At 40.4% G+C, this 12992-nt stretch overlaps 3 protein-coding genes across 5 annotated transcripts; 2 read left to right on the top strand and 1 right to left on the bottom strand.

Moving 5' to 3' along the window:
- The first annotated feature begins 54 nt into the window (after positions 1-54).
- mbd4 (methyl-CpG binding domain protein 4) lies at positions 55-4127 on the top strand. 3 transcript variants are annotated; one of them, XM_015006301.2, is made up of 8 exons: positions 68-144; positions 290-494; positions 1293-1855; positions 3028-3093; positions 3204-3338; positions 3417-3566; positions 3638-3741; positions 3833-4127. In XM_015006301.2, the coding sequence occupies exons 2-8, from the start codon at positions 388-390 to the stop codon at positions 3905-3907; spliced, it is 1200 nt and encodes a 399-aa protein (XP_014861787.2). In that variant the 5' UTR covers positions 68-144; positions 290-387; the 3' UTR covers positions 3908-4127. The 3 variants fall into 3 exon arrangements, with proteins under 3 accessions (XP_014861788.2, XP_014861787.2, XP_014861785.2); XM_015006299.2 differs by having other exon boundaries at positions 1293-2014; XM_015006302.2 differs by lacking the exon at positions 290-494 and having other exon boundaries at positions 55-144; positions 1293-2014.
- Positions 4128-5583: 1456 nt separating this feature from the next.
- Positions 5584-7022, top strand: LOC148158429 (uncharacterized). Its single transcript, XM_088007529.1, has 4 exons — positions 5584-5606; positions 5728-5787; positions 5869-6058; positions 6211-7022. Exons 1-4 carry the CDS (start codon positions 5584-5586, stop codon positions 6319-6321), a joined length of 384 nt encoding a protein of 127 aa, XP_087863655.1. The 3' UTR covers positions 6322-7022.
- A 233-nt stretch (positions 7023-7255) lies between these two features.
- creld1b (CRELD disulfide isomerase 1b) lies at positions 7256-12917 on the bottom strand. Its single transcript, XM_015006309.2, has 11 exons — positions 12629-12917; positions 11212-11332; positions 11028-11110; positions 10725-10835; positions 10453-10544; positions 10133-10312; positions 9936-10031; positions 9749-9832; positions 9197-9292; positions 8962-9102; positions 7256-8495 (listed from the first exon to the last, which is right to left on the bottom strand). Exons 2-11 carry the CDS (start codon positions 11326-11328, stop codon positions 8275-8277), a joined length of 1221 nt encoding a protein of 406 aa, XP_014861795.2. The 5' UTR covers positions 11329-11332; positions 12629-12917; the 3' UTR covers positions 7256-8274.
- Positions 12918-12992: the final 75 nt, after the last annotated feature.

The raw sequence follows: 12992 nt of genomic DNA, 5'->3' as shown, positions 1-12992 counted from the left end.
TTCCGTTGTCAAGCTCTGCTCGGACTGCGCACGCTCAGAACTGCTTCCGAGTTTCTGCACATGCTCAGTTCCGCTCCACTGTTGACAGAACAAAACTTGGTTTGGACCGCTGTGCTCCATAGCAAAATAAATTTGATGAATTCGGTAGGTGTAATTCGCTAATTTGATTGTGATTTACTCTCTTCGCTTGCTGTTGCATAAAAATAATGGGGGGGAATGGCGCTTCTTCTGTGTTGCACGGTGGATTTTTTTTTCACAGCAAACTGTGTCTGCTGTCATTTTACTGTAGACATTTCAGAGGACAGGGTGAAAACTGGTCTGAGCTGCGTCCTTGAATCTGAGCTTCCTCTCAACAACGGTGAAAATGAGCTGGAAATCAGCTTAGACATGGAGGTCGAGAGTAACAAGGAAGCACTACCACATGGATGGGTTAGAGAAGTGAGGCAGAGAAAAGCTGGCAAGACTGCAGGAAAACTGGACGTGTACATAATAAGGTGATTTGATGTTTGTTTGTTTGTTTGTTTCCCCAAGTCACTTTACATATCAAAAAGTTAATTAAAAAGAAATGGACAAGAAAATGGGTATAGAGACCTTGGTGGACAATGTACTTTGTTGCATGGTGTAGAAACGCTTTGAATGTAAACGAAGCAAAGGAGATGATAGTGGATTTAGCAGGAACAGGGTTAGGTCAAACGGTGCTTGGTGGTGAATGAGTATAAATATCTAAGTGTTCACCTGGACAACAGACTGGACTTGAGCCTTAACAGTTAAGTCGTCTACAAGAAGGGACAGCTGAGTAGACTTTGCATCTCGGAGAAGTTTAGGTCCTTCTATGTGTACTGCCAGATGCTACATATCTTCTATAAGTCTGTTGTTGAGAGTGTTTCTTCTGTCATCATCTGTTGGGGCAGCAGAACCAGGGACCTAAAAAAAAAAAAAGTTAAAGATGGTTGGTCCTGGGATCTGCAGTGGAATTATCATAGAAAGATTCTTCATAAAATGAACATTAAGGAGAACCCTGAGTATCCTCTTCATCAGACTGACATACAACATTGTCAGTCAGAGACGTCCTCAGATCCACTGTAATACAGAACACTACAAGAGATTCTTTCTTCCCACAGCCAGTTACAAAAACATTTCATTTTCTTTTGGAGTAATAATAAAGAACTTTTGAAGTGAAATTAATTAAAAGGTGTCCAGCAGACAGTTACTGAAGGAGGCTATACTTAATTTATTTACATGCACATGGCTAATCAATGACTAATCTTTTTTTTTTGTTTTTTTTGTTTCAGTCCCAGTGGGCAGAGGTTCCGATCTAAGTCGTCCTTGCGTGATTATCTGTTAAAAAATGGAGGAGAGAACCTGGACATGAACCTGTTTGATTTCACCTCATCCAAAACTAAGTTCACCAGCTCTGAAACAGATCATTCCAAAGAAACGCAAGAGAAATGGACGAAAAAGCAAGCAAATGGACAGCAGGATAAAACAGGTGGAAAAGTGAAATCTGCCAGACATGAATCTAAAAACAGCTTTTCCTCTACCAGATGTAAAGTCAGGAAGAGCAAGGTAACGCCTGCTGTTGAGGATACTAAAAGTAATACTTTGCAAGAGGACATAGCTGAGGAGGCTGAGCAGATTAGCTCACAAGCTACATCTTCATCAGACTTGGCGGATGATGATCATACACCCCAGAGCCCCCGGAGGGTGGGACTGTTGAGGGAGAAAATTCTGAGACTGGCTCCTTCCAGTGATCAACAAAACACCTTCCTTCCAGCTCACAGGAATCAACCGGCAAAGGCGCCGCCTTCGGTCCCGACTCTGAGTGTTGAAGCTGCCACTGAGAGCGAGAATGAAAGTGAGAACGTGGCAAACACAGATGTTGCACAGCCTCACAGCAAAGGTGACAACAAGTCTAATTCAGAGGTAGTGGATAATGCTGACAGTCACAGAGAGGAGGAGGTGTTATCTGACAACAGTGGTGGAAGCTGCACACCAGTTAGAGATTCCCGTAATAGTAAGTAGGAGCTACACGGTCTGACAGCGAAGAAAAGTTTGTAATCAAGACTTTTTTTTTCCATTTAGTTTTTAGCTAAACTTGTATGCTGTAAACCATAAACTTTTTTCAATTATGTTTTCTAAATATGTCCAGCTTGAGCATTCTCCAGCTACAATTGCATGTCAAGAGAGGTATAAGAAAATAACTGAAACATCAGTGATTTGATGGCACTTCATGAAGAAAATCATCTTATTTATTTACATGACTTTACAGCAAAAGCAAAAGCTCTGTCAGGTTAAAATGTGATTCAGAGGAGTAAAGTTGACCATTTGTAGCACATTACAAAAGTCATCATATGTTTCGAACTGTAGTGCATTTCATTGGGATTTTGTGTGATAGAGAAAATCCCAATAAAATGGGATTTACACGTTACACAAAGTAACGTGTAAAATTGCAAAACGGAAACAAAATGATGCATGATTGGTGGTAGAATCACAGCATGGGAAGGTTTTTCTTAAGGAGCAACACGGTAGCTGGTTAGAGTTTACTGAAGGATTGGAGGAGCTAAACAACAGAAAACTGACAACAAATGCATTTCACGGTTTTCAACTTTTACTCCACAGCCGTGCCCTGCTTTGTGTTGGTCTGACTTTAAGACAAAAGATGGCTATAAAATATAAATATATTGAAGAATGTGGTTAAAAAAAGTTCAGGCTGTGTGAATACTTTTGCAAGGCCTTGTATCTCATTAGCTGTTTAATGGAAGCCCAAGCATTACTTTACATTATGCTAATTACAAGGTCAAACACAAGTGTGCTTTGTCACAGCAAATTACAGTTAAATCCTTTAATAGGGTGTGTACACCCTGCGTTTCTGTCGAGCTTAAAATTCAGAATTTTAGTAATGCTTTTATGACAACTTAATTCTAGTCTGTGAGTGCCCTAAAAATCATATTTGCGTTCATTAAAACCTCAAGGATATTAAAATGACAGACATTATGATCTATTTAACACTTTCCTGTGTTCTCATAGGATCCAAGAATGTGGAGAGCAGGCGGAAAACAAGCCCTTATTTCAGTGCGAAATGTCTCAAAGATGGTAATGTTTATTGGGTTAACTTGTGCACAGTTGTTATCAGGCTTTACTCGTCCTAATATCTGAGATATCGTTTGTGTTTTTAGAGAACTGTTCTCTGTGTTTGTGCTCAGGACTCAGCCCACCCAGGAGGAAATCTCTCAGAAAATGGACACCTCCCCGGTCTCCCTTCAACCTCATACAGGAAACCCTTTTCCATGACCCCTGGAAGCTCCTGGTGGCCACTATTTTTCTGAATAAGACAAGTGGTAAAGTCCCACATTTCTGCAGCCTGAGTCAATCTGCAGTAAAAAAAAAACTGGTATTTCACTAGTTCTCCATTACAGGGAAAATGGCCATTCCGGTGCTTTGGGTGTTCTTTGAGCGCTACCCGTCTGCAGAGGTGACCCGGGAGGCCGACTGGAAGCCCATGTCTGAACTCATGAAGCCACTTGGGCTCTATGAGCTTCGAGCCAAAACAATCATCCGCTTCTCCGGTGAGGATATTAGACTTCTGCCGGATAACTTTTGCCTAGGAAGAAAACTAACTGTGTTTTCTCCTGATTAGATGAGTTTTTAAATAAACAGTGGCGCTACCCTATTGAGTTGCACGGTATTGGCAAGTACGGGAACGACTCCTACAGGATCTTCTGTGTTGAAGAGTGGAGGCAGGTGAATGAACTCAACTCCCGAGCTATTTTAAGTTATTTCTAAGTCACAATTAAGCTAAATCAGGCAGATTATCTGTATTTTCCTGTTATAGGTGACTCCTGAAGATCACAAGTTAAATAAATACCATGCCTGGCTGTGGGAGAACCATAAAACGTTGGGAATATGAAGAATGATCAACCTTGAGAAAGACTTTATCTTCAAGCAAGAAAATCTTCTATTCTACATAATCACGGACGTTATCTAGCCTGCAGCAGATCAAAACAATACACTTGCACTTTTAAATCTGGATCCCATAAAAATTATGCAGCAAAGGTTCAAATGTTTGCCCTTTAAAAAGTTTTATTTCTTGTTCAATAAAAGAGTTTTAGTCATTTTAACAGATGAAAGGATTCTCTTCCTTGTTTAGTTGAAATGTAGCTCACGCCTGGAAATGTTCTCAGTATTTATCTGGTTAGTTTGTTGCCACGTGCTAATAATCTTTCTCTTTTGAGTCTGCTGATGCTTGGCCACTCAGTCAGTGTTGCAGCTCTGTTTTATTAGAGGGGTGGGAAACTCGATTCCCAAGGAGACGGTTGCAAAAGCAAAACACTGACTGAATGCTCTGATTCATCTGGGTTTAATGTTTAACTGGGGCCATTACAGATATATGGAAAGCTCAGATTTTTATGTATTCTAATGTAAAAAGGACATTTGCTTTAAAAGATATATTATTTTAAGCTTTAGGAGTTTGGGATGTTTCGGCACACAAAGTCTGGTCTCAGGAGTTCCAGCAGAAAAGAGCAAGACCTAAAGATGAGACTACGTAAGAAAACATTGTTTCATTTATTTCCTCAGTTTTTTATTTACAGGACTGGTGAAAAGTTTATCTCTACTTTAACATTTGCATATTATATTAACTTTCGCATCTTAATTTTGCTCTTTTTTTTTCAGGGTGGAAGGCTTGGGTAATTAGCAATTAACATTTTTCAAAAAAAAAACTTGGGACACTCAAATTTTATTAGAAGATTTCATGTTTGCATATAGACATACAACCAAATGTTTGGTTAAATGTTCCAAGCAAGAGAAGTCACCTTGTGTGAGAAATCATGACTAGAGGTTATTGTAATGGCAAGGATTATCTAAATGAATTAATTTCATGCCACAGAACCAGATTTTATGAAGTGTAGAAAGTTTCAAAGGGTCAAGGTTGGGCAAACTACTAGAATTTTATTTAGACTTTTTTAAATTCCAAAACCAGTTTTGTGTTGTGTTTTCACTGCAAAAAAGGCTTGGTGTTTTTTTTTTTTTTTATCTTGTTTTGGGTTTTTTTTTGGTTAAGCATCCAACCAATTACCTTTCTTCTGATGGTGTGTGGGTCAAATGATTGAAACTTTGACACAAATAGCTCAAGGATTGGCTTTAGAAATCCACAAAAGTATTTTCTTGTTTGATTTGTTTCCATCCTGAAGGATAAAACGTTTTCTGTTTTGTTTTTTTTCTCTCTCTCTCTCTCTATTGCAGCACCTATCTCTATAGTAGCTTCACCCATTTATGTTTCTCAAGACACTCCAAGCTTTGCTGTGACTCCAATGACATTACCAATTCTCCCAGACAATGGTAGTGTGCTAAAGAGCAGTCAGGTGAGGTGATTACCTGGTGTCGACCTGATGTGCGGTTGCTGTAGATGCATTAATAAATAATTAGACACAATAAATGCAAGTAAGTATAAAAGCACTAATGTATAAATCTGATTCGCAGAATATTCAGAGGTTGGATCCTTTGCACCCACCTTTGGTTAATAAACGCACCGTCAGTCTTGAAACATGCGCTGTTCACCATCATAACCACCAGAGGGCGCTGATCATGCAAAGAGGAGAGCATTTCAGGTGGAAAGAATGAGACCTGAGATACACCCAGGAATAGCTTGACTTTTGTTTTGGTTGTACTGTTAAAAAAACAACAAAACAAGATGAAATCATGGTCACTGAGTTGAAGTTGTTGTGCCAGGTATCATCAGGTGTGGAGGAAACCATTTTATGGAACCATCAGTGAGAAAGAAGAGTACAGGTAAATCACTTCAGCTCTAGATTATCCTCTGACAAGGCCTCACCTTTGCACAAGACATTAATATGTGGTTTATTCTGACAGAAAGGAAATACGAGAGCAGCTAAAGAGGCAGATGGAGGAGAAGTGCGTGGAACTGAAGCTGCAGCTGGCTAGTAAAGTAAAAGAAGCAGAGCATCTCATCGCGGCGGACCGCCTCGCCCTGTCTAGTGAGAGACAGCAGCGAATTCAGCACACCAAAGCAATGACAGTCTACAGAGATGAGAACAAGAGGGTACGGTCCCAATCATGCATTATGCATCCATTACCAGTCCCTCTGCGTACTAAAATATGCTGAAAATGCTTCCTGGAGCATGTTTTGAGGTTACAGTAAAATGTCTCGTTTTTTTTTTCTCTTTGTCTCAGTTGTACTTGTTTTGTGTGCAGCTAATGGAGCAGAGCAGGAGGGACAGAGCACTAACACATTCCCAGGAGGCTCTGAAAGAGAGAGAGCTGCTGCGCCTCAACCCCATTAACTGGAGTGGAACACTGACATGACTCCAAGTAGCCAAAACCTGCAATTCAGGCTTCTTCTCAGCCACCGAGGAGCAAACCCTCAGTTTGAAATGAAAAAGAAAAAATAGTGATGGAAAACAGAAAGCATATTATGTGAAGGGGAAGAAACTTAAAATATGGGTTTAGTGTTTTGTTTTTTCAAATATATATATGGGGAAAAAATGTCTTGAGATCTAATTATAGCTTAGCTTATTAAAACTCAAAATTGTGTTTCTGGAATATTAAAAAAAAATAACATGAAACCATTAAAAAAAAACAAAGGTATATACGAGTACATGTCCAGTACCATACAAAATCTCAACACTTGATCAGGTTTCATTTTGTGTGAATTACTGCATCAAAGCAACGTGGCATGAAGACGATCAGGCTGCAGCAGAGCTGTAACGGAAGCCCAGGTTGCTTTAACAGCAAACTTAGCTTTTCTCCATTGTTGAGTCTGCTCGGTCTCTCTTCCTCCTTTTGATGCTGAAAAATTAAATCAGCATTTCCTTAAAGATCTCCCAGTGGATTTCTGCACCGACTTTGATCTTAGAATACAACAAACACCAGCAAGATAACGTGGCTTCCCAGACCAACACTGACAGGAAACTACTCACTGGACCTCGAGCCTGGGCCTTTCCACTCTACCTCTCAGACCTTATGTTTTTTTTTTTTTCAAATGAAATACAGGATTCAAAAAGAAAGGATTTGCAGCCATCTAGTCCTTTCTCTCCTAAAGTAAGAAGCTTCTGATGTCCTCGTCTTAGGAGTGGGTGCAGACAAGCAATGCAACAGCTGTGGCCCTGGTCCAGGATACATCAGTGTGAGAAATTCAGATTCCAGCTACAGTATGCTTCCATTGCTTTGTTTCAGGGCCATTTTCAACCATTGTTTTATCTTTCACACGACTTCTCATTAACATATCTGCCAACAGCACTCTGAAGAATCAGTTTCTTTAATAAGGAGCTCTTGTGACTCATCCTCAGTGACGGCTTACTGGACTACAGTCATGTCAGCAGTCATTGTTTTCGTCATGTGTTGAGCATAACATGATCATGTATCGTTTTGCTGCATGGCAACAAGTGCAATAAAACAAATGTTAATATTTCTAATATTAATCATTAGAAAACAACAGCTTTCTAATCTAAAAAGTAAAATCTCCTTTTATTGTAAAGCAAACACCTGTGGACGATTCCACTCCGGGTAAAGAGGGATCGATAATGGATCAGAGGTGTTGGCGTGATGGCTCTCCAAAATAATCTCTGAATTACAGCTGCATGTTTGCATTGATAATACAAACAACTAAATATTCACAAACATAAATATAGCTTTAAAAAAAAAAAGGCAACAGTAATTAGGTTGAATCATCCAGATTGCACTCACACACCCCTTTTACATTTAAATAAATAATCCAGTAAATAATCCAGCAGCTAAAAAAAAAAGTAAAAACAATCATGCTAAAGTAAACAATAAATTAAAACAGTGCAGTACTTCTGATTTCAAATGAACATAACATGCATTGTGGCACACACATTCACAGAGGAAGAGGTATATAAAGTCATTCAGTGAAAAACAAAAAAAAAAACTTGTGATAGAAACCAACTCAGACTCTATTTAGGGTCAGTCTGAGGGGACAGTGTTGATCTAACTGCATGCCCATAGCTACCATCCGGAGTATAGCAGTAACCTGACACAGGCAAAGCTTATGGTAGGGAATGAAGTTCAGGTATTTTATATATCAGTGCAGTGTTGCTTCATTCATGACATCATTAGTCTTCACCTTTCCTTGCATAATCCTCTTCATCGGTTATACATTAATTAATCCAAGCCCTTGTAAATTACATGATTAATCCCTGAAAGGCTAGCATTGAAGATAACGTCCCACCATCGGTCAAGTCTTATTCACCTCTCCTGGCTGGCATCCCCAGGTCCCCCTTTGTTACATGTGAAGACAGCCTAACGTCCCTTCAGAAATCCATCCAGCATGTAGTCTCCCTTCTCTGTCAGCCAATATCCAGCCATCGCAGCCACTCCTCCAATAAAAATGGCCGTGAAGACCATGTCTCCCTTGGCTGCAAGTGTGGCGAGGGCGCAGATTATGACGCCGAAGAACATCTGCTGCAGCACAAGGACCTCGTCATCCGTCATGTCGTCAAACAGACCTTTCTCTGGGCCAGCTGAGGAGGCAAGACGAAAGCAAACTCAGATTTCAGAGTCCAAACTTCACCGAGATCTCCTTACGGATTGCTTTCCAACAATGAGGTCAACATTTGCTGCATAACTGATGCCGCTTTTACGCGCAATTTTCTTGCCAGTATTTCTCACACAGAAACTTTAGATTTATACCGTACATTTCTCTTCAAATGTACAGACACAGTGCCTTCTATCCCTAAGAACTACAAACATCAACGTGTTTTAATTGTCACTCTCTATACGGCTCTGTTACCACCCCATGTTAAACTCTTTTTTTTTTTTTTAAATATGTAAATGGAAAAAATACTTAATGTACAAATCAGCTGTATTTAAACACAGCAGAAGGTATAAAACACTGGCAGCATCGATTCTAATCCAAACTATTCAGAGAGAATACAGACGGGAGACTATTTTGGGTTCGTACTGCTTTGCCTAAAACCCGATACTCACCAGGTGGCTTATTCTCCACACAAATGCTGTCTCTTCTGATGAATCCCTCAGCGCAGTCGCAGTGGAAGGAGCCCTCCTCGTTGATGCAGGCCTCGTTCAGTCCAGGGCACGCTATTGCGCGTTCGCTACATTCATCTATATCTGAGAGGGAACACACGGGAAAATGGCTGAATCCTCCACCAGGATAACCTTACGTGTTAAAAATTACACAGATAATTAATGACAGTTTGAATACCAAGACACTTGGCTCCTTTCAGTCTGTAGCCACGCGCACATTTCTTACAGCGAGCCGGACCGCTGCCCATGCAGCCCACACACGCCTGGTCACAGCCTGGACGCAAAGGTGAAACGGTCAGCATCACTACTGTCAATGTGATGGTCTGCCAGATAGCAGAGCAGCAACTGTCTGCTGTGGTCAAGTTTGTAGTTTTCACAACCACCACAGTTCATGTTTCTTAAGTTTTCTTAAAAAAAACTCAAAGTCTTTCGTTTTTGGTATGAATGCAAAAACAAACTCATCTTCAAGACAATAATACAAACAGCATTTCCTGACCAGTTATAGGATCTAGTAAATTACTTCAAATTGGTAATTGATGCACTAACTCTGACTTAATTTTCAAAAGCCTCACAGAGACTGAAAATGTTGCTATTTCCGCAACAATAAAGTTCACACCAACCAGTGTTGGTTTTAAACCATTCGGTCCCATGTCAGCGTGCATGCTGGCCAATTGAAACAACCAGGATGATTTTGTTTGATAGAGATCAATACATACTGAAGGAACCGTACCTCTGCATTCGTAGGATCCGTCTATGTTATGACAGTAAGTGTTGGAAGGACAACGAGCCAGCTCTGTGCCACACTCATCAATGTCTACAAGAGACGTGGTAAAAGTCACAGGAAGTGTATTCATCCAAATTTGCTAAAAAACAAACAAAAAAAAAAAACAAAACAAAACAACCAAATTCACACTCACCCACACACTTGTTGTCATGAAGGATCCACCCAGGTTTGCAGGCGAGGCACTTGTAGTCCTGTGGCCCTGAGCATTTCTTACAGGAGTGGTAGCACGCTAGACGTGGGCGAGAACCGTTAACATCAAACCAACATCCGGTCCTGCTGAACACGACGGCGATTTAAAAACGTGCAAACAGCAGTAGGGAAATGTCGCACCTGAGCAAGCCCCTGCGCTGTCGTTGGAGCTCTTCTCCCGGAAGTAACCATCAGCGCAGCTCTGGCACAGCTGGCCCGAGTAACCCGGGTCGCAGACACACTCCCCATCGCCCAGACGAGTGCCCTCACCCTCACATCGGCCCAGACCTCCACACACACCCCCAGGTCCAGACGGGCACTCTTCAAATTAGCACGATTACAATGATCAGCTCTTTGCTTACATACTGCAGCAATGAAGGAAGTAAGCAAGGATGTAGACTCTGTTTCTTTTTTTTTTCTTTTTTTATTGTACTAACATGAAGTAACCTGCTTGTGCACACCTTTGCAGCCGGGTCCAAAGTGTCCAGGTGGGCAGCATAGTGTTAGCTGCTCAATGCAGAGCCACTCAAACAGATCCGGTGCCTCCTGCTGCCTGGAAAACAAACACAATGTTCAAACAGGCTCATGATAGCACAGCGTGAAGGCAGGTTTATAATGAAAAATAAAAAAAAAACTTAATAATAATAAATAATCAATTTAATTTGTACTGCACTTTTCATTAGAAAAAATCTCAAAGTGCTTGTCTTTAACACTTGTTAAAGCTGTACTGCACCTGTGGAACCACCACGTCTCAACCTGGTCTTCTATCTGCTCCAGCAGACGGTTACATTCAAAATCTGTTTTCTCACAAGCGGCTTCGACGATCTCCAAAAGCCGAGTCTCGCTAAAACGAGGAGACGATGATTAGGCAGAGGTTGAACCACAGAAATATGCGAGTAATAAATACATGAAGAAGAAAAATTCAACATTTAAAACCAAAAAACATTCTAGGGAAAGTGTTGAATAATAGACAAAACGAATGTTAATTACAAATGGCCACAGCACCTCAAAGGTCAGCTGCAGAAACTACTCCTACCTGCGTGCGTACTTAGCCAGCTTCTCCTCCTCCCATGCAGTGTTGCCGCCACCAAAGTTCTTGTTTGCTGTTTTTTCTAATCCCTGCACAAAAACGTAAATTTTTTAATCCTTCAGTTTGAAACAAAGAAATAAGAGCGCGATAAAAAGATGTCAAGTGAAAACTTGCAGTTTATCAGATTTACCTTAATGAAGCTTTCAGTGAGTTTTCTGCAGGTTTGGCATGGCGCCGTCTGGACTTTCTCCACAGAGAGCTCTGACAGAAGCACCAGAGCAGGCAGGAAAGGCCAGACTCCCCACATGATCCTTCAGAGGACAAACAGAAAATATGTGCTTCACCAGAACAGACAGACAGAGGGTCTCTAAAATTTGAAGAGACACGTTGGTCTTCTAAAGCTCATCTGCACTGAGTGTAATTTTCTTTGCAGTTATTGATTTGAAAACTTCCCTAAAGCCTTAAAAGTTCCAAAAGCTGCTTGGTAAAACAGCCAACGTTATTCCATGTCTGAATAACTGCTTGCTGCTGATACAGTAGTGTTTCACTGGAACAAGCAACATCGTATTACTCTGATTTACCAAAGTTCTTATTGGCTTGATTCCTACATATGTATGCATTTTTCTTCAGAAAACTGAAGCCGTTATACCATGAGATCGAATTACATTTTGTGCCTCTATGCTCCTCGCATGCGAACGGAAACTGGGAAGAAAGCTTTCAGTTTCTCTCTCCTCTATGCTTGGAAAGCATTCCAATCTGAACTAAAACTGTCAGAACTTGTTTAAGTGAGATCTTCTGGATCCATCTTAAGAAACCGACAGCAGAAACTGCTCGTTTGAAATTGTTACAGTTTTATTTATTTTTAATCGCTACAGTAATAACTACCATACTACATTTTATTAGTCAAATTGTTTGCACTTTGAATATTTTTAATGTTTGTTTCTGTTATTGTCCATTTGTCTTGTCCACTGCGACATTTCTGTTCTTGGTCAGGCCAACCTTTGCAGTTCTTGAGCTTAATGAGACTTAAATAATAATAAATAATAATAATAATATACAGGTGGTCAATCTTGCCCAATAATGTTCCATTGTAGCAGATAGGACTGCTCTTTCGATGAAATGCATGATTTGCCTGCTTGTATGTCTACTGTAACATTTAACGTAAATGCTAATGAGAAAACAATAAATTAAAACAGTAATAGTAAACTTTCAAACAAGGGAGGACAAGCAATTAAAATACAATTTTAAGACAAGGTAAGGTACAATTAAAGATAACCCACTGAAATACTAGTACATCTCATAAATCAACATTTATCTTTTATATAAATCATATGTATGTAACATTCTGCACAGTAATGTAGTAATAAAAACAACAAAATAAGCTATTTATCCAGACTAAGATGCTCTGACTTCAACGTTAGCTGAGCAACATCAGCACCAGCTAGCAGCTAAGGTCAGCTAGCTGCTAGCATTAGTCAACCGTATTTATAAAAACTGCTCTTCTGGCCGCTACTTTATTTATTTGGAGGCACTATCCAATCATATGTATATATATCGCTTAATCGTTTTACCTCCATGTTTTTGCTTTGAGATTTTTATTTCTGTACCTCGTTATTAAACCACAACGTCTGCTGCACCACCGACAGATCGTCTCAGTCCCTGCTGGCTCACTGTCACCTGAAGCCGGCCAACTTCACATTTTAGGAATCCTCCTTTAACTTTTACTTTTCAGCCAAAGAATGTTTGGTTAACGCTGGAAATGCTCCTGCAGCAGCCGTGGTGCTGGACTGCAGTGGGACGGGCAGAGACTGCACTCCGTTGGGATGAATGAATGATTGGCTTCTAGGCTCTTCTGTGTTTTCCATGGAGCGGCTGCCACGCAGGATATGACGTTGCTGGGATTTAATCTATCAGCCAATCACACATCAGAGCCGTCACACCCATCGATGATGTGTGTTAACGGTCATATCA

This window comes from Poecilia mexicana, unplaced genomic scaffold, assembly GCF_051168715.1.
Source record: "Poecilia mexicana isolate PSO_F unplaced genomic scaffold, ASM5116871v1 scaffold_7, whole genome shotgun sequence".
Classification (NCBI taxonomy): Eukaryota; Metazoa; Chordata; class Actinopteri; order Cyprinodontiformes; family Poeciliidae; genus Poecilia; species Poecilia mexicana.
The sequence above is the reverse complement of the archived record's forward strand: the minus strand, read 5'-3'. Positions and strand labels throughout refer to the sequence as shown.